Here is a 21,592-nt window from a genome sequence, read left to right as displayed (position 1 = left end):
AGCTCCAGCTCCCTTTCTGATCTCCCCATTCTGTGTATGGCTGATAGAATTTCACCAAAAACACTACCCAGCAATGAGGGGAGGTGGCAAAGTTGGATCAGAGATGCATAGAACCATGATAGAATTATTCCTGACCTGGTATCCCAGTTTTTCTGCAAACTCCTGCACTCTCTGGATCTTTAGTTTGCTGCAGATTCATGTTAATAAGAGGTTGGCCTTTTCCTTGGACCAGCTCACTGAGTCAGTTATTAGAGGCAGCTTATTTGTCAGAACAAGGAAGTTAAAACCACTAACCTAAGAATTATCCACATTTGTCTGATTTCAAAGTTGGAGTGTAGGAAATGTGCAAGAGCTATCTCATGTGACTGTCTCACTGCAGGTTACCGCAGTGCCATTGGATTCTTACTGCAATGACCGAAGTGCAGAATATGAGCGGCGAGTGCTGAAGGAAGGAGGGAGTCTGGCAGCCAAGCAGTGTTTGTTAAATGGGGCCCCTGAACTGGCGGCAGAGTGGCTAAATCGACGGTCCCAGTTCTTCCCAGAGCCAGCTGGAGGACTGTGGAGCATCAGGCCTCAGAATGGCTGGTCTTTCATCAGGATTCCAGGTAAGTTCTCTGTTCTCTTGGCGTTTTGCCCGCTCTGGCAAGGGAAGAGGAACCGAGGAGATACTCCATGTGGTGGCTTTAGATATTTGGAATTCAAAGTTCTTGGGGTTTGTTTCCTGTTTTGCCCTTACTAACTTTATAGGTAAAAATACTGAAGTAATTTATGACTTAAGAGAGAAATGTTTTTTAGATTTGTGCTTACGTACTCTCCTTTGACAAGCTTACAGCTGAGAAAGGAATGCCACCCTTAAAAAAGAGGGGGGGGTAGAAATAAACTTGGTAGGAAAGGCTCCAGGTCGAGTGAGTACAGTTGTCTTGTGCCATTGCCAGTAGGGTGAATGAGAATGTCGTCACTCTCAGAAAGCCTAGTTGAAGTAGCATAAACAGTGTCCTGCACGGAGCACTAGAGATCTGAATGATAACCAGAAGAAAAACACTGTGTTTTGTGCCAAAATGCTAGCAGATTCCCAGACCTCCTAGAGTCAAGGTCGAGGGTTGAAAGGAAACTAGGTTTTCATCTTTGCTTTAGTGAGACTACTTTTAAGGAAACTGAACACAGAGTTCATAGGCTTATGTTCTTTGCATACACCTGCTGGCGGATTGGAGTGGTAGTTGAGAGCTACCATGTCAGTTTTGGTTGTCTGGATTCTCTGATACTTTGTATTCTTTACTGGATATAATGGAAGTAAACTAGAGCTGAGCGTCCAAAAGAGAGAATCTGCCAAGTGTCAAGGGACTTTGGGTCAGCCTGGTAGTAGCTGTGGGTGTGCTTTGGACTAGAAGATGCCATTTTGAGTTTATGAGAGCCATATAGTGTGCGGCCTCGTAGCGGACTTCGAATACCTGAAAGCAGTGGGTGAAGGTGTAACTGTTGGAAAACAAGGGGAAAGCCCAGTTGTAAAGCAGGCCTGGTTGGTAGTGGCAGTAGAGGACTAAAATCCAGCAGGACTGGAAACCATCGAATCCCAGGCAGAAGATGAGCACAGGTGTTGAAAGAAGCAAGACAACACCTTATTTCTTCTTTCTCCTCTCTTCACTCTGGCTCCTAAGTTCCCAGTATAGGAGTAGAGGGCTTACTGCTGGCGCTGTGGGAATCTCTTGTGGCTTTTCCTGTTCTTTGAAAGAAAAATGGACCTTGTTTAAATAGCAGGAAGTGTCTGAGTTCTTTTCGCATCGATAAAAAGCGCCAGCCTCACTGGCTGTTTACTGTGAGAACCAACCTGCTCCTCACTGACCCCATTGTGCTCTGTAGACTGGCTGGGGCAGGGCAGCGAGGGGTGGGGGGTTGTGGGGTCACTGGAACCTGTATTTTATCTCTTTTTTCTCTATACTTTTACGTTTTCTGTTTCCTTGGGAAGGGTTGGTTCCATTAGTAGTCCCCGAAAGACCAAAATCTCCTGGATTTCACACCTTTGAATACATCTCCTGTTTTACCAGGAGAAAGATGTACAGTCCTTTCAGAAGTCTCCTCTCCTTGGAAAAAGGAGTTATTTCATCTGTTAGCCTAGTTATACTGCCATGGGATATATTCATTTTGTCCCTAAGCAGACTCTTATACTGTGGCCAGTAAGAACTTGTGTCTAAGTGAAAATACTTTAAGATTGTACTATAGGATCGTAGACAATATTGTAAGAAAGTAGGATAGGTCTGTACAACATTTTGAGATCCTGTTTTAAAGAGAGGTTTGACTTGGCACAATCAGCCTAATTTCTAGGGAATTGTGCTCTTCTTGGCTCTGTGCCCTGCTTAGCAACAGGTGGTGCTGTTGTCCAGCACAACTTTGGTAGCTCCTGAAAAATTGGGTAGTGGATGCCAGGCCCAAAAGACCCCAATGTGTGCAGGGAAAGAAAACCCATTTTTTTCTGCCTATCTTTTTAAGGACAAGTACTGGGTGCTGAGCCAGCGTGCTTAACGGAGAAGTAGAAATCTTGTTCCTTGCTTCAGTATTCGAAGGCTGTTGCTGCAGTCTCTTTCTGCTTAGGCCTTTTCTTTCAGGGTAGTCCAAAGAAATCCAGTCCATCTGCTTTCACTTCCCACATACACAGGAACAGCTAACAATGGGCACCACTGTTGCTTCTTTCAGGTGCATCAGAGTTCTTTGTGCATCTTCATCTCTGAGCCTCCTCCTCTTAGCATCAGTTTGTTCTCGTTAGCAAAGGAAAGGAGATGTGGGAAGCAGGAATATGTGAAAACCATTGAATCATGATTTTGAGATGAAGCTTCTCAAAATGCAGACACGAGACAGATTTACATACTTTAAGATACTTGTGTGGAGGGAGTAAATGTGAATGGAGAGAAAAGCAGGCTGCTGGAGAAATCCGATGAGCTTAGCTTGCCCACTCTACTAAATGACTGAAAAATATATGGGCTTCTCTTTTTTTTTTTCCACCTTACTGTGCTTTTAATGAAAAAAGGAAGAAACTCTGGGGAATGTTTAGGAGCTATCAAAATTGAGGGATCCCAGGGAATCCAATTAAAGGAGAAATGTTGAAGTTGTTAGGAAAGCGTTGTCGCCTGATCAGACTTGGAATCCACACAGGCCTCCTTGTCTGGTGCCAAGGAGAGGGCCTAGCGTTTGGTTCTGTCCCAGCTGCAGTCGTTTGATTGTGTTGGTAAGGAGATCAACAAAAAGAAGAGCATTTCAGTAATCTAAACAGGACCAAACAAAGAGGCTGAACAAAGGTGTGTGCCCCAGCATCAGGGAGGGGGTGGTGGAGGGAGAGATGTGGCCTGGCAGCGTTCCGAAGGTGGGAAGAGGCAAGCAGCAGCGCAGAGGAGTAAACATCCAGGGCTTGTGGCTTTGTAGCAAAAACAGAGGGGCTGATGATTTGTTATGGTGCTGTCAGCACATCCGTTCTCGTTCAGTTTATACAATGATTGTGCACTTGGCAGATAGTGGCGAGAACAGAGAAATAATCCATTGAGAACTCTTGGATTGCTCTCAACAGTCAGCCTCTGCAGTTCTGAGGGGAAAAAACCATGCGTTAGAACCCAGAAACTAGGGATAGACTGTGGGGTTTTTTTAATAGATCCCTTTTTTACTTTTAGTGGTTAGTTGTGTCTTCTCCCTGTCCTTTGTCTCTCCCTTTTTGCACCCCACGGCCACTTCCACGTATACTCTTAAAATCTCCTGGCCCCTTCAGCTTCATTTCTTCCCCCTCTTAGTAGCAGTGATTGTTCAGGGCATGTTTATGGACCAGTCTGCAAACAGGAAACTCTCCTTCCTGAAATGTGATGGGAGATGAATGATACTGAATGGATAAGATGAAAATTTGAGAGTTAAGTGCTCTGTAAAGATCTCTGGCTAAAATGCTCTTTTTTATTTATTTATTTATTTTTTCTTTTTAATGGGAGGAGGAAAGAGAAAGCACAAGTTAGTGAGTAAAAGCAGCTTCCATTTCACAGAAACCCAAAGTCAGTCCTTCTGAGAAGCTGAACAAACCTTAGTGTCTTTATTGAATTACAGTTTAGGATAATGACATTTACCAGCCAACCTGTTTGAAATCATCAAGGAGAAGGGGTTTGGATTTAAACAGAGGGGCAGGAATGGATATGTGTATTTGCGTTTCTCAGTATTTAAGTGTCTCTAGGGACAGGCAAGAGTAGCCCTCGTTTCTCTACATTCTCATGCTTTCAGGAGATGTAAACCATTTAGCCACAGAACCAGCAGAAACAGATATCTAGAGATAGGATGAAGAAGGAAAAACAAGTTTCTCAAGTCACTTAGAGCAGATATGACATAGACCTCACTCTTAGATGTCCATGTGTACCTCTTATCCCCTGAGTAAGCACATGGAGCAGGGAAGCTTTCATTTGTCTTAGCAGCAGATACCTGAACGGGAACTGTCCGTTGGAAGGGAGCGTACACCTCCCTCTTTCAGGATACTTCTTCCCAGAGCCCTACTGGATCATGACTGAACAGTGCTTTGCCTTCTTCTCTACTTTCCTGCTCTCATGATGACAAGCATCCTGGTTGTCGTAATTTTGGCTGCATACAGCTCTGCAGTGAGTGATTTTGCTGCTTCAATTAAATACAGTTTCCCCCTCCCCCCCCCCTTTTCTTCTCCCCAGGCAAGGAGAGCCTCATCACTGACAGTGGAAAGCTGTATGCCCTTGATGTCCTCCTGACTCGGCTCAAGTCTCAAGGACATAGGGTCCTTATCTACTCCCAGATGACCAGGATGATAGACCTGCTGGAGGTAGGAGAAGGAACCTTGGGGACCTAGGACACCTTGACATTTAACTTGCAGGAATCAGATGTCTGTGACTAATGTCCGTCCTGCTTAATGGGAACCCAAAACTTGTCTTCGTGATTTTCCTGTCTATAAAGGGAGAAGAAGCTCCTGGCAGATGTGAGAATATGCAAAGGAACTCCTTCCCTACACCAGTGAAATAGAACGTCCCCTACTCCTTCCTTTACTAGGGAAGAAATTCCCTAATTTTAAAGGAGATTAGAGTTTAGGAATACTTAAGAAGTCCTCTGAAATACTGTATAGAAAACAAGATTTAGAATTAGTTCTCTGTATAAAAAACGAGAGAGCAGCTGTTCAGTCTGACTTAATGTAGTGGTCTCAACTTGACTCCATATTGCATTTTCCTGGAGGAGCTTTAACAAATACTGATACCTTGTCCCATCCTCAGAGATTGTTATTTAATAACTTTGGAATACAGCCTAGGCATCAGGAGACTTGAAAGCTCCTGAGGTGATCATAATAGGCAACCAGAGTTGAGAACCACTAGGTTATGTTGAAAGATACAACTTGTTTTACTGTGCAGGGCACCTTCTGTTTCTTCAGTTACTTCTATGTTGATGTTCTCTCTGCTTTCTTGTTGTGTGAGTGGGAGCTAATTACTTTAGGGAGAGGAAGTCAAGGACATGGAAATAGGAGAGTGAAACTGAGGACAAATCATCACAAACCACCAGAGTTAGTGTTTAGTGCTAGAAAGTTGAAAAGCCACTGGTCGGGGGCTAAAGCACCTGGATGTAAATAGTGTATAAATATTCGCATGTTTTTCCATGGGCTTTTTATAGCTAAGGCTTCATATTCTAACCCTGCTACTCCAGGGAGTAGCTGGTAATAAATAAGGGGAAATTGGACCATGATTATCCCTATCTAGGAATAAGGGAGTAGGGATCACATCAGCACAGAAGGAATGAAGGCTAGCGTAGGGAAGAAGTTTTAGGTTTCTGGAAGCCAAGCTTGGCTTGCTGAATTTCTCAGTCAATAATGTGGTAATTCGGTAGCAGGCTCTTTTTAATAATCTGGCAACTTCTTTTAGCAAGAGATATAACACATATTTGAGGTCACTTTAATCACTAAGTCTGGCATTTAGTACAGTGTTTGGCCCCTTAAATGCTGTCAACAGGCTGAACTTTCTGTTTTGTCCTATGGAATAGGTCACCTATTTCTAAATGATGGAAAAATGCTTATTGGTGGCTGTAAATCACTGTAAGAGAAGTAATTAAGCCATTGTGTTTGATGCAGATCTTTACCTATGTTAAAGGTCCTAACAGCAGTAATCCAAAATAAAGGGAACTGCCTGCATCTGTAGTGTTCAGTTCAAACCAAATGATACCAGCAGCCCAAACAATATGAGTAACTTTCAGTCAGTGGGGCTCCTCTTAGATAAAGTGCACTTGCCTTGTCCAGAAGAGTCAGGGATGTACAGATGAAGTAGTGATCTTGCACTGAATTCTAGAAAAAGCAGTATGCTAAAGATTTTGTAAGGGAAGTGATGATCTTTTTTTTCCCCAAAGACTATGTCGGTGTATTTTGGAGTCCTAAAAGTTGCTTCCTGTTAAAGGAAAGTTCAAGAGTAAGTGGGGTAAGCTACCAAAAAATAGCTAGGTCTGAGAGCTGAAGGGAAGTGTAGATGGTTTAAATTTGATACAGTCCTACATTTTAGTTCCTTGTTCTATGTATTACACACTCCTAAATATTACCAAAATAAGTGATTCAGAGTATGTTAATGAGCTTTGTTCAGAATGAGTGCTGTAAACCCTACCCACCAGGGTCACTTCCTATCTTTCTAATCCAGCAGGTTTTTTGGAGAGGTTTGTGGGGATGTGGATGATGTGGGTAGGTTTTGCAAACATGGCAGCCTGAAAACCTTCTAAATACAGTTGTATCTTTCTATGGGGAATTCAAAATTAGGGAAAACTGAATTTCACAGCTGCTAACATTCTTTAGCTGTATGGATAACATGCATCTAGGATGCTGAAGCCAAAAAAATGTTGCAGCTGTTTACATGTTTTACTGAAAAACTGAAGTGAAACTGTTGTCTAGGTTTTTTTTAAACACTTTACTATTCTTTTTCCTTCAATATTACATTTCCTAAAAGTTCATTCGTCCTTTTTTTTTTTTAATACTCTTTACTCGAATGAACCACATTCTGTATTTCAAGAGGTTAATCCTCAAAATTTATTTTGTGGGCAAGGAGTTAAAATGCCCACAGCGTTTAATACATGTCTAATCATTTATTGAAATGTAAATGTAGGGGCGCTTGGGTGGCTCAGTCGTTAAGCCTCTGCCTTTGGCTCAGGTCATGATCCCAGGGTCCTGGGATCTAGCCCCACATTGGGCTCCCTGCTCTGTGGGAAGCTTGCTTTCCCTCTCTCACTCCCCCTGTTTGTGTTCCCTCTCTCGCTGTGTCTCTCTGTCAAATAAATAAATAAAATCTTAAAAAAAAAAAAAGAAATGTCAATGTATTGGGGATCTTACGGCAATGCAGGATTAGGTCTACATTTCTTTACCTTTTCAAAGAGTTATTCTGGGTTTTTTAGTCATTGTCATAATAGAAGCTTTCACTGTAAACATTCATTAGAGCCGTGTTTCAGCTTTAAAACATGACCTGGCATGTGAACCTAAGAATCATGTTATAGAAAGACCCTTCTGTATAGATGCTTTCCCTTGAGTACACTTGACCTTTTCTTTAAAAAAATAAAATACGCTGACCTTTGCTTTGCTTCTTCATTCTCAGTGTGTTGTGGGTTTGTTTGGTTGGTTAGTTTTAGATTTTAAAAATTTTTTTTATTCAGGATTCTCTTTTTTACCTTGACATCTTACACCTTGTATATCAAAGAGGGAAAGAAAAGCTTCCAGTAGGGGCGCCTGGGTGGCTTAGTCAGCTAAGCGTCTGCTTTCGGCTCGGGTCATGATCCTAGGGTCCTGGGATCAAGCCCCGCTTCGAGCTCCCTGCTTGGCAGGGAGCCTGCTTCTCACTCTCCCTCTGCCTGCTGCTCCCCCTGCTTGTGCTCTCTCTCTCTCTGTAAAATAAATAAATAAAATATTAAAAAAGAAAGAAAGAAGGAAAAGCTTCCAATAGAGCAGAAATTAGAAACTCATGTGGGGGCATTGAAGCTCTTTTGTGTAACTGTGGGGCACATCAGCATCTCTTTCATCCAACAGCCTTTTTGGGCTTTTTGTTCTGTGCCTTCACCTTGGCTATCTGTTTGTCTGTTTCTAGGACTCAGAAGAACCAAAATATGGTAAAAATACACATACTTCTGTGTGACCAGGTTTCCATTTTGGGAAAAATACTAGTTCTGGGCACTTAGTATTTGCTCAGTATTTTTTTGAAGTGATTGATAGCCTCTTTCGCTTGGGCAAAAATCTGACTTTAAGTTTCTTGTGAATATATCAGATCTTATTCCAAATAGAATTCTGTATTCAGGCATGTCTTATTCTTTCCCATGGTATCTAAATACTGTTTCTGGATAGGGGATAAAAAAGCAGACTGCTAAACTTCCAGGGCCAGGAATTTTTAGTGTGCCACAGGCAGAAGTCAAAGCCATAGATAGGGGAGGATATGCTAGATCACTAAATGTTATGTTACGGATTTATTTTACATTTACTGAGTCACTTGTAGGGTCTTTGCTGGTGGGGGTACTGTGGAAGCAGACATGGCCTTTGTGCAGTTGGGATGGTGGTGTCTAGCGGGATGTCAGACAGAACTTTTCCTACCAACACCACTTTTACTCGAGTTTGGAACCTCCCCATCCCCTACCACCATATTCTGACAGTTGCAAAAAGCTTTAACTCACTACAGATGACTTACATCATCTCTGGGTTGTCTCATTTGAGGTTCATTCCTGTTGCATCAAGCAGCTGAGTCTGTAGTTTAAGGAAATAAGCGTCAGTATTTTCTATGCAATACAAAAGTACTTGGAAAGGGTCAGCCAGCTAGTACTGTATGTGGTGTGATTGTTAAGTACTGAAACCCAGACAGATTTTGTACTGCACCAGTGTATGAAAATAGTATAATACAGAATTAAATCCAGATAATCTATAGCTAATGATGACATTTGAGACACTAGGTTACATAACTTGTCCAGTCAGCAAGTACCTCACTTGGATAGAATTCATCCTGAACAGACGTTCTATCATTTATGAGCTGGCTACTCCTAGAACTCCCAGTTACCTTTGGGAGCTGTGATTCTGAGCATACTGGGAAGCTGGGTATTCTAAAACTGCCCCACGGAATGAAAAGCAAATTGGGGTCAGTGTTAACTAGCATTTTGATTAGGCTTTAGGAATGATGGAAGGAAATGTGTCAGCTTACAACCACACTGTATTTATTCAGTTTCATTCATTTCTTTTCATGCCGAGAATGAGGAAGGCATTGTGCTAGGCAGATGTGAATTTAAATTAAATGTGGTCTTTGACTTCAAGAAACGTATCTAGTGGAGGATATCACACACACGCACACACACACAACTGTCAGGTGTACACTGATACCAGTGCCCAGAATGAACCATAAACAGAGCTGAAGATAGCAAGATGGATACATTTATTTCTAACTGGGTCACTTGAGGAAGGGTTTCCATTGATAGTGACTTTTGAACTGAACTTAAATAGAATTTTAACCATCAGGGAGAAGGGCATTCCGGACTAAGGAAGCCAGATATAAAAAGGCACAGAGATGGGAAGGTACAAGACATTTGGGGCAGACTAGCTCAGTGTGACTGGAGCTTATGGCATAGGATAAAAGGGAATAATACACATAGGGTGAAGGCAGATTATGTATGCCTTGTGATTAGGTCTTGCTCCAGAGGACTCTTTGTGTTAGATAAGGGAAGGATGGCTGCCATATTTCACTCATTTGGTGCAATTTGTTTGGGCAACGGAGAGGTTATAATAGAGACTGAGAGGAGCCTTACTTTTTGCTGCTGATATACCCCAAAGATGGAAAGCGGCATGTTCAGGAAATAGTTACATCAGGACTTCAGGTTTGTGGATCATACTGAGTCTTTCCCCCAAATTGGGAAAGTGAAATTGGGTTGAAGTGAACAGCCTAGACAACTTTGAAATAGAAAAGAAGGTTCAGAATGGAACGTTCATGTTAGAGATACACAAACATTTGTCTTTATTTCTTCAAATGCCCAGTTATCCTTTTTTTATGATGATAATGGATGGAGAATGTATTAAGAACCTTACGTGGCTTCTCCCTGACACACAACAACCACCTTCTTTTCCCTAGTGGTGGTGAGCTTCTGTTCCATGTGGAAAGCAGTAAAGGGGTTAAGCCAGAGGCTCTGGCACCAGTTAACTTGAGTTCCAGTCCGAGCTCCATTACCCACTGCCTATGTAACTGTTAGAGACCTTACTTAACATCTGTAACGTGGGAGGGCCGATAACAACACCTATCTTAAAGACTACTATGTGAGGATTAGATAAGCAAAACACGTACAGAATAGTGTTTGTCAATTAGTAAATGCTCAATAAATGCTAGCCACCATCATCACCCCTACTTCAAGATGAACCTAGTCCCTTGTAATACACCACTGGGTGTGTGAATGTTTGCCTTTATTTAGTGTACTTTAAAGGAGTGAGAGGTACTTGTGGAAAGTATTTTGAGTTATACTGATACCTCTGCAGCTACTGCTTTAAAAGTAACTTACAGATAAGATCCAGAGCCGACTTGTCTTCTCAATGTGTATTTCAAGAGTGGTTTTCAAACTGGTAGGGTGGGATAGAGGACAGGAAACTTAGGTAGAGATTAAGCAGATGGGGCCCTGGACTCCCCCTTTTTCATCAACCAGAATAATAATGCTTTTTATCTATTTTATATTAGAGGGGTTTCTTTTTTGTTGTTTTTTAAGATTTTATTTATTCATTTGAGAGAGAGAGCAGAAGCAGAGGGGAGAGGGAGAAGCAGACTCCACTGAACAGAGATCCTGACATGGGGCTCAGTCTCAGGACCCTGAGATCATGACCTGAGCCAAAGGCAGATGCTTAACTAACTGAGCCACCCAGAAGCCCCTAGAGGGGTTTCATATAAGATTTCACTTGGAAAAAGAAAAAGTTCCAGTGCTTTTAAAACAGTATAAGGATATTGTTCTGCAACAGTGTTTCTCAAACTTAAGAGAAGTACTTACCAGTAATACATGTTAAAACACAAATTCTTTTTCATTAGTTATGGGGTATATCCCTCAATTCTGCATTTGTTTTTTGTTTTTTTTTAAGTAGATTTCACACCCAGCATGGAGCCCAACACAGGGCTTGAACTTAACAACTCTGAGATCAAGACCTGAGCTGAGGTCAAGAGTCGGATGCTTAACCGACTAAGCTACCCAGGTGCTCCTCAATTCTGCATTTTTAACAAATTGCAGGTGTTCCCAGTGCCACTTATCTGAAAGCAATGCTGCAATAGCAGGATTCTGAGCGACCCCTGTCCTGCCTTCTCTTTGTAGTGGTGGTTCTCAGCTGCAGATATAGGGTGTCTATTGCACTCATCTTTGGAGCTTTTTAAAAATAAACCAGTCCAGGCCCTCTCCCAGACCTACAGAGTCTGAATCCCTGGGGTGGGTCCAGGTACATGTATTTTTAATCCTGGTTGAGAATTACTACTCAAATACCAAGAGTACAATTTTTAAAAATAGTATCTACTAAGACTGTATAGCTCTCAAGCTTCCTAAATGTTAAAAGCCATAATTTTTGTTTTATTAGTTCAAGCAGTATTAGAATTTACTTTGGTTAGTAGTTATTGATCCACAAGAATCCACTTGAGAGTACTGATGTTCATATTTATTTAATTAAAGGAGGATACTAAATTTTGAGACCTGGAAGAGGAAGAAGGTCTGTATTTGGTTTCTCTTCTCTCTTTGCTTCTTTAAGTGGAGCAAAAAGAATTGCTTTACAAAGCTCCAGGAAATTTAATCATACTGGCGGATCATGTTCTAAGTCTTTCCTAAATACCAAAAGGGACTTGGGTGAGAGATATCCTTGATGTCTACAGGGTACCTTGTGTAAGGAAGGACTGGATAATGGTTCGTCTTTCTGTTCCGTAAGCCTTCTTTAATGCACAGGAGTGCTAAGCATGACACAGTTCCTACAGACCATCGTAAAGTCATCCAGCAAGTGGTAATCAGCCAGTAGTGGTCCTCAGACATGGGAATGAACTACAAAGAGTTGGGGTATGACGGAATATTTAAAATGGATCTTAGAAAACCTTATGATGTAGAGATTGTTAAATATGTGTGTGTGTGTGTGTGTATATATATATATATATATATATATATGAAATAGATTTTTAAAAATAAATTTTCGAGGGGCGCCTGGCTGGCTGAGTCAGAAGAGCATGTGACTCTTATTTCAGGGTCATAAGTTCGAGCCTCATGTTGGCTGTAAAGATTACTTAAATATAAATAAGTAAATAAATATTCACAGTGCTATAACTTGTCATTTATTGTTAGAATTTGTGTTTTGACACAAATTCTTTTTGATAAAAATGCCTTTTAACAAGATAGAATTCTATTTTATTCTGAATTTTTAGATTTTTTAGATCATAGGAAAGCTGAACTAAGCATAGAAGTGGGCATATGTCTTGAAATTAGCATTTGAAAGAAATGAGGCATTTCTTTCTGGATTAAATTAAGTATCTTTTCTAAAACACCCAGAATTTTAGAGACACGTCTAGAAGAGCTTTGGTATAGCCAGAATTTTTGAATGAAGGAAATACTGAATTGCTCTTTCATCTCTGCCTTTATCTTTTAGCTGTTTTTCTGTGGTGTGAGGATATAGACATTCCTCTATTCTGCTTTTAACTGCTTTTTCCATGTCCATTTACTTGTTTTGAAGCTATTTACTGAAATCGGATCTAAATTCATCAAAGCCTTCTGAAATCCCACTGCTCCCCTGGGTGGGAGAGCAAAGGCTTAAAGCAGTAAATGGAAAAGATTCACTTCTGTTGCCTCAGTAACAGGCTCTGTGTAATCAGTGTTGGTTTGATTATGGTCTAGGATTAATATCTCTGGTGTCATGCTGACCTTGACATATAACTAATGTCAACAGTAAGATCTACAAGAAGATTCATTCATCAGTGCTCTCACTGAGTTTAGAAGTTCTGGTTCAGAAGGCAAGAGTGCCTGTGCAGAAAGCCCACCTTGTGGTAGAAGTCCAACCTATGGATGTCTCTGTGTATAATCTAGTTATTTGGTTGTTCTGGATGGCAGCATCCCCTGATTAAATTAGCTGCCAAGCTATAGTGAGTCTCTAAAGACTATCCTCATGCTGGCATTTTTCATCTTTTTTTCCTGAATCCTTCCTTATCTAAGACACCCCCTACTCTTCTGCTATTAATCCAGTTTCATTATAGGGCTGTACCACTAAATATGAACTTGAAATTCTTTGAATATGTTCTACCCCGCTTTGATTATCAAAGCCCTTAAAGAGCCACTTGAGAAAGAAGGAAATAGTAAAAACACATACAAACCACAATGAAGATGTGTGCCTCGATGAGCTTGTCTACTTTGTCAACCAGCCTCACCTCATAGGTACCCTAGCCAGAGACCTCTGCCAAGCCATTGTAGGAGTTTTGGTACTAACTTGCTCTAAGAGTAGGCTGCCACATGCACTGTACAGCCGTACCCAGCTGTAGCAACCTCGTGTGCTGAAATACCCAGCCAGGTATAATAAGAGGTACATAAGAGAATATTGCAACAAACAAACATTTGACCATAGAGAATTAACACAGACATCTCCCAAATGTTGAAATAACTAGTCTTTTTCAATAGGATTGTTTCATGGTGCTCCTTATAAATAGGCAGCTGTGTTGAGTTTTTGATAGTGGTTCCTCTACAAATGGACTTCTTGAGGTGTAATCCATATAATCAGGGGTAAGAAAGAGGAAATCAGTGCTCATTTGGACATCATCTGTAAGAGGCATTGTAGCTTCTAAAAATGGCGTTATGTTCTGTCCATTGCATCTCTTGAAGTTTCTTCTCCATTCTTAAAAGCTGTAATTCCTCTTAGAGATGATGTCCAGAACATGCTCTGCCATGGAAAGTTACCTTGTCTTCTGTTCACTCTGATGCTTAGGCTTCCCTTAACAATGATGCATGCTCTGCTGGGAGAAGGAAACTTGGGTTTTAAATTCAAGGATATTGGTCAGCAAGGATATGTTGGGGAGAAAAACACCAGAGCAAGTTACTTACGAAAAGAAAACTAGATATTCCATAGCTGCAAGAAACATCTGGTCGCTGACTGAAAGGCAATTTTTATTTGGAAATTTCATTTTATTTTGTTGGTTTATTTTCATAAAACCTACTGAAATCTGCAAGAATATGATTAGTTTCCAAGTTGAAATTGAGGGTGGCTGTAGTCTTCACGATGCTCTCAATTTTCACATACTGGCAGTAAATTCATTTACAAGTTAAGTTCTTGTACTTTTGAGATTACTTTCTTCTTATTCTGGATAATGACTTGCCCCCAGTAAGGATGAGGTGGAAGGTGGGTAGATGTTGTGGGAATTAGAATACAGTAATTTGCATCCAATTTCTGTTTGTTTACTCTGATTGGCAGGAATACATGGTTTACAGGAAGCATACCTACATGAGGCTTGATGGCTCATCCAAGATCTCAGAGAGGCGGGACATGGTTGCTGATTTTCAGAACAGGTAACGTTAATAGAAATTACAAAAATTCTCATTTGATTTTTCTTTAGTGCTTAAGATAATGAGTTTAAAAGAAATGTCAACATATCTCATATTGTTAAGCAATCATGATATAGTCATTTTAAGAGGTAGCTAAATCTGCTTATATTGGTTCAGATCTATGTGTGTGGGGGGAGAGAGAGAGAAAAGGAATACTCGATAATTTTTGTATTCAAAATATGCCTTCTTGGGCGCCTGGGTGGCTCAGTCGTTGGGCGTCTGCCTTCGGCTCAGATCGTGATCCCAGGGTCCTGGGATCGAGTCCCACATTGGGCTCCCTGTTCAGCAGGAAGCCTGCTTCTCCCTCTCCCACTCCCCCTGCTTGTGTTCCTGCTCTTGCTCTCTCTCTCTCTGTCAAATAAATAAATAAAAAATCTTTAAAAAAAAAAAAATGCCTTCTTACCAAATCAGCACCCTTCTTTTTGGGCAATAAAAGAAATGATTTCTGTGTATGAACTAAGATCCTCCTTTATATGGATAATATTTATGTAGAAAGAAATCCACAAGGCTGTATTTCTAAATGTTAACAGTGGCGATCTCTGGATATTGACTTATAGTTGATTTTTAGTTTGTTTTCCTTACCTCTTTTGTAAAAGTTGGAAGAAAAATACCTTCCTCTTTCCTGCTTTCCCTCCAGCATGGTAGTAATACAGTATAGGATGACAGATTGCAGTGGTGCACAGTCTTCAGCCGGCAGCTCTCAGTTACAGTACTCCTCCCACCTGATAATGAGCCTATGAAATTTCAAATACCGCCTGCTGGCTGCTCATGGCTTACAGAGCCATAATTATCCTAAGTGCAGGTTCTCCTTGTAATAAGCAGAGTCTGGTTACTGCTCCTTGCAAGGAGAAAGCCAAGCTCCACCAGCTAGTAACAGGGCTGCTGAACTCCACCCTTAAATTTTCTTCCTTAGACCTGGTAACTAAGAATAGAGTAGATCTTAATGTGCTGTAAATCACAACAGTTCTGGATTTTTGGACTTTGTGTACTTTGTTAATATTTTTTGATTCTTGGGAAGAAAATTAAGCACATAGTCATTTGTATTTAGGTTATAATTTTTCATTTCGTTCATTTCAGTTTTAAAGCATGATTTGCTTCAGATATAAAACAGTTTAGCCTAAAACAAATTCATGGTTCCACATAGAATGCCCTCTGATCATTTTTGCTATTGCATGATGCTTTATAATGAAGCACAAGTAAGGAGATAAACTCTGTTTTGGTTTACAGTCTTACACTCACTTAGCCAGTAACTCCTAAGTTGAAACTGTATGTCTGAATTCAAGTGGTTGTTTGACCAACAATGGAGGGGGAAGGTCTGCTTTGAACCTATTTCACTTTGTTACCTAGGAGCAACTATGTGGATGGCCTAACCTAGCAGAAGCTATTGGCAGATTCTTAAATTGATTATTTGAGACATATATAGCATAATACAGTTGACCCTCAAACAACATGGTTTTGAACTACGCAGGTCCACTTATACATGGGTTTTTTCCAATAAATATTAAACAGTACTATAAATGTATTTTCTCTTCTTTATGCTTTTTTTTTTTTAAAGATTTTATTTATTTATTTGAGAGAGAGAATGAGATAGAGAGAGAGCATGAGAGGGGGAGGGTCAGAGGGAGAAGCAGACCCCCTGCCGAGCAGGGAGCCCGATGCGGGACTCGATCCTGGGACTCCAGGATCATGACCTGAGCGGAAGGCAGTCGCTTAACCAACTGAGCCACCCAGGCGCCCCTTCTTTATGCTTTTCTTAATAACTTTTCTCTGGTTTACTTTATTGTAAGATTATAATATAAAATACATATAACATACCAAGTATGTATTAATCAACTGCTTGTATTATTGGTAAGGCTTCTAGTCAGCAGTAGGCTATTAGTAGTTAAGTTTTTGGAGAGTCAAAAATTATATCCAGATTTTCGACTGTGCCAGGAGGTTGGCTCCCTTTTACCCTCCTGCATTGTTCAAGGGTCAGTGGTAGTGCCTCCTAACTCCATCATATTGTTATCCCACACCCAAAAAATTTTTTTTACCAGCTGACCTTAGTCTTTTCTTGATTCTGAAATCAAATGAAACATATTTTACTTTTTCCTTGCCTACTCCAACCTAAGAGCTTCAACTCTTAGGTATATCCCTCTGGTCTTTAATATGTATGTGGTTGTATGTACATGTTGATACCATATTGTAGATACGATTATGTGTCCTTATTTCTTCCACTTAACATTATATATTAAACATCTTTGCATATCATTTAAAAAGTCTTTGTAATCATTTTTAATGACTAATATTCCATTACACTGGGTATTTATACCATATTTCTATTGTTAAAATGTTGAGTGAATATCTTTGTTTACAAAGCTTCATCAGCATTTTAGTTTTCTTTTTCTTTTTCTTTTTTTTTTAAGATTTTATTTACTTGTCAGAGAGATAGAGAGAATACAAGCAGGGGGAGCGTTGGGCAGAGGGAGAAGCACGCTCCCCACAGAATAAGGAGCCCAATGTGGGGCTTGATCCCAGGACGCCAGGATCATGATGTGAGCTGAAGGCAGACGCTTAACCAACTGAGCCACCCAGGCGTCCCAGCATTTTAGTATTCTTAATAGAGATTCAAACAAGGAAAATTACTGAGTGAAGGGATATGAATATTTAAGACTTTGCAAATTGTCACATTGCTCTGTAGAAAGTTCTGCCAACTTAGCATCCAACGAGCTGTAGTATGTTGATTTGTAATGATTCAGTCTTCTGAATCATAGAGGTACAGCTCTTCTAGCTGACCCAGCGGACATGAGATTCCAGGCTCAGTATATTTTACAGTGGTCTTTTAGTGGAAAGGACTACTAGATATATCCAACTCATTATTTCTGAAATCTTTAACTTGTGGAACAGTTGTTTGGGTAATATATCGCACAGTTGTTTTTGAAAAGCTTAGTTCTAAAAGAACGGTATATTCACCATTAAATTATACTAGATCTGCTTAGTAAATACTTGTTTTACACAGCTTTCTTGGGAAACCTTACTTAAGCTTCCAGACCCTATAACTGAGTTACTTAGGGAGCAGTGTTTTTTATTGAGATCCAACATTTGAGTAACCATCATTTTAACACCTGTGTCTAATATTAGGCAAAATGAAAAAAACAGACTAATGTCTCCTTCCCTGCCTACATGGTGAGGTAGTTAGTTGACTAGAGTTGGAATTATGAGTAGGACATAATCACTTCTTCTCATATATAGAGTCTGAACTGTGCCTATGTTGATAAGCTTATCCAGCAGACCCCTCCAAATGGGAAGAAGTTCTCAGCTTACAAATTTGAGTGGCTGATGTAGCCCAATATAAAGAAAAAGACAGGTGTTTTTGAAAACAAAAAAGCATGCCTTGCCAAATATTTTCGTTATTACTAATGAAAAGACATCAAAAGAAAAAAATGTAGTTTCAACTGGAGAGCCCTGTGGCTCAAAGGTCAGCCAGAGTAAACAAGAACTCCTATAAAAAGCCATTTACATTCCCTTCATACAAGATTTATTTATGAGGGATCCTTCCAGGAAAGAGTCCGGCTGAGACTAAAGACTGTTTGGCCAGGATGTCCTGACTGGGCAACATTCAGAACATGTGATCAGTGCATGATCCTAGAAGCCATTCACAAGGTCTTTGCTCTGGAGTGCCTCAGCCTTTGCTTCCCTTCCTCCTACCCATGACATTTTACCATATGGATCACCCACACACACACATCATCTGATCCCTCAGGGTGTGACCCTTTAGAAAACATGAGAGAAAGTGAGTGTAGTGTTGATTTTTTCTTTCTTGGTGAGAGTGTTGTAGAGTTCCAGCCTCTTCTTTCATTCTGGCTCTCTTTCAGTCATTGAGCAAGTCTTCACTGCAGTCGGTTAGGCTACATGCCAGGACTATTTGGGTATTTTGGTGCAAAGTGGCCTCAGTGGGTCATTAAACAAGAATAAGAGACCTAAGCACATCTTTGCTCCATGATTTCATAGGCTCATTCCCAGACCGCCCAGAAGTCTGCTTGCTGAGGCCTGCTCCAGTGGAAACCCTGAGTTGAAATTCTTTTTCAGCCCCCTAGAGGGCACCCAAACCATCATGTTGTCTTCAGGGATTCTGTTTTCTTCCCTTTAGTCAGAGCCCCCAAAACAGTAATTCACATTATCAATACTAGATTTATTAAGTTGAAAGGAATTTCTCAGCAGTTTTATTTAGATGTTTTTGTTTATTAAATGATCCAGCAGTGTATTCTGGGATGGACAGTAATTTATTTTAACAACCCAAGGTTTCCATAATCCTTATTTTTTCATTTCAATATGATAAAATTATCAAACCTTGCTGCTTACCATCTACCTTATCATTAAAAGGCATCTTCTCAATACATAGTTAATATCCCAAAAAAAAGTGTCTTCTATTGTTATATATTTCTAAGTTTTGCTACTGATTTATTTATTTATTTTAAGATTTTATTTATTTATTTGACAGAGAGAGACACAGCGAGAGAGGGAACACAGCAGGGGGAGTGGGAGAGAGAGAAGCAGGCTTCCCACGGAGCAGGGAGCCCGATGCAGAGCTCCATCCCAGGACCCTGGGACCATGACCTGAGCCGAAGGCAGATACTTAATGACTGAGCCACCCAGACGCCCCGCTACTGATTTATTTTTACCTAGATTCCCTTCACTGCTTTTTCTATATGTGGTCCCTGTTTATAAGTAATTACCATATCTGGGGACTTACCTCTGGCTGTCCAGACTATGGAAATGACCCATTTTTCTGCCTCTACACCCCCTTTTCTTTTTGAAGATTTTATTTATTTGACAGAGAGAGAGAGCGCACAAGCAGGTGGAGCAGCAGGCAGAGGGAGAGGGAGAAGCAGGCTCCTCGGTGAGCAAGGAGCCTGACTGAGGGCTCGATCCCAGGACCCTGGGATCATGACCTAAGCTAAAGGCAGACACTTAACTAACTGAGCCACCCAGGCACCCCTACCCTTCTTTTTTTTAAATAGGTTCCACACCCAGTGTGGAGCCCAACATGGGGCTTGAACTCAAGACCCTGACATCAAGACCTGAGCTGAGATCAACAGTCAGATGCTTAACCAACTGAGCCACCCAGGCACCCCTGCCTCTACCCTTCCTTGTATTGCAGTTCCCAACTGCTTTCTACCTCCCTCCCTGTCTCCTCTCCCTTCCCCCGCCCCACCCCTTGCTCAGGCTATGGACTTCTTTAGGAATTACCATGAGTCCTAGCCTTTGGGTGGTTCCGTCCCCTCTCACACAGGTATTGGAGAGAAGCCTCTGACCACTGCTTCTGTTTCCACCAAAGCAGCAGAGAGAAGTATGGGGAGGAGCAGTGAGGGTCAGAGGGTCAGAGAAGGAAGAATTCTTCTGTAGAGATTAGTTACTACAGCCCTGGAAAGCTCAGTCAGTTTTTATTTGCAGCCTCACTGTGGTTAGATACCCTCCTCTGGGCTGTAAGGTATCAAGCTTCCATTCACATCATCTCATATCTATAGGAAAATGTGTTTGCAAACTAGCATGTACCTTTTAACTTTTTGGTTTGCCTTATATGTATTAACTATAAATGAGGACATTTTATAAATTAAATAAATAAAATTATGAAATATTAAATTTGATAATATTCAAGGATAAACTAGTAGAACTTCAGTGGGTATATAGACCTTTTGGAAACTGGCCTTGTAACAGGCCTGCAGACATACTTTGTTATCATTCCTGCCTCTGGGAACCTTGTGTTTAACTAAATGCAAATAATAGACAGATTTCTCTAGGACCAACACAGCTTAGTGATTAACCAGGAGGCTAACTTCACTGATACTCATGTTTACTGTTGATATGTCATCACTTAGTCACTTCAGCTGTATTCAGAGCATCCTCATTTTATAGTCCAGGAAACAGACCTTCAGTCAAATGACTTTACCAGGGAAGAACAGCATCAAGGGATGAGTAAAATTCATTTTACATTGGAATTTAGTACCTCTTAGTACCTCTATGCCATATCTGAAACTTGAGTCATATGCTCTTCCGACTGAGTCAGCCAGGTACCCCTGTATTACAATATTTTCTAATCTGTTCTATTCGTTTCTTTATTTCTTTAATGTAGTCCAATCTACCAAACTGATTTCATGACCAGTAATAGGTGTGACCTGCAATTTTAATCATGAGAAAAGAGATTAGCAGCTTGATTTAAAGGACTGTAAAGTTTGCGCACCGGTATAATGCAGTTCCTTTCTCTCTGAAATGTTCTGGAAAATAACCTCTGCCTTCAGCTCAGGTCATGATCCCGCGTCCTGGGATCGAGCCCCACGTGCGGATCCCTGCTTGGCGGGAAGCCTGCTTCTCCCTCTCCCACTCCCCGTGCTTGTGTTCCCTCTCTCTCACTGTCTCTCTCTCTGTCAAATAAATAAAATTTTTTTTAAAAATGTGCAAGAATTGGGATCAAACTGAGCCCTTAATTGTATGTGTGTACATAGATAAATCTTATAGTCCAAGCCTGCTCACTGTGACCTGGCATGGGCCTGTTCCTAGAAGGTATTCAGTAAATATTTGTTGTCTGAATGAGTGACAGTGGTACCGGTTTATTTATAATTCTGGGTTTCTTTAAAAGGACGAAGGACGTCAAGGGAAACTGAGACAACTATATCTAATCACGGGGGCTATGTTGCCATACATTAAAAAGTACTTTAATTCCAGCCTGTCTTCATAGATTGATCCTAAGTTCACCTTAATACATAGAAGTCATGACCTGGACCTTAGTCCTGACCTCAGGGTCATTTTTCTGGGACTGACTTTATTCTTCTAAAAATGAGTGCTTTGGGAAAGTATAATCATTAGTTCCCAAATTATTGGTAGTCATGATTCCTGGGGGAAGTGCCAAGGGATACTGATTTTATTCCCTCTGTATGAACCTAGGAATGGCTTGACTTGTTTGAACTATGACACTATATAACTGTTTCCATGATAACATATTTTTCTGTTATGTTTGCTACATGTTTATAATTATATTGCCTATCAGTCTATCAGTATTAGTAGGCTGCAGAAGTAT

The 21,592-nt window shown here is 40.7% G+C and overlaps 1 protein-coding gene across 2 annotated transcripts in view; it reads left to right on the top strand.

Annotated features, from left to right (window-relative positions):
- Positions 1 to 21,592, top strand: part of INO80 (INO80 complex ATPase subunit) — a 135,924-nt gene that overhangs the window by 95,806 nt on the left and 18,526 nt on the right. For both annotated transcript variants that reach the window (XM_034994151.1, XM_034994150.1), the window contains exons 26-28: positions 380 to 605; positions 4,677 to 4,804; positions 14,408 to 14,502. In XM_034994151.1, coding sequence (XP_034850042.1) covers positions 380 to 605; positions 4,677 to 4,804; positions 14,408 to 14,502 — 449 coding nt within the window. The remainder of the gene's footprint in view (positions 1 to 379; positions 606 to 4,676; positions 4,805 to 14,407; positions 14,503 to 21,592) is intronic.

The sequence above is a fragment of the Mirounga leonina genome, unplaced genomic scaffold, assembly GCF_011800145.1.
Source record: "Mirounga leonina isolate KUSES-001 unplaced genomic scaffold, KU_Mleo_1.0 Mir_91, whole genome shotgun sequence".
Taxonomy (NCBI): Eukaryota; Metazoa; Chordata; class Mammalia; order Carnivora; family Phocidae; genus Mirounga; species Mirounga leonina.
The sequence above is the reverse complement of the archived record's forward strand: the minus strand, read 5'-3'. Positions and strand labels throughout refer to the sequence as shown.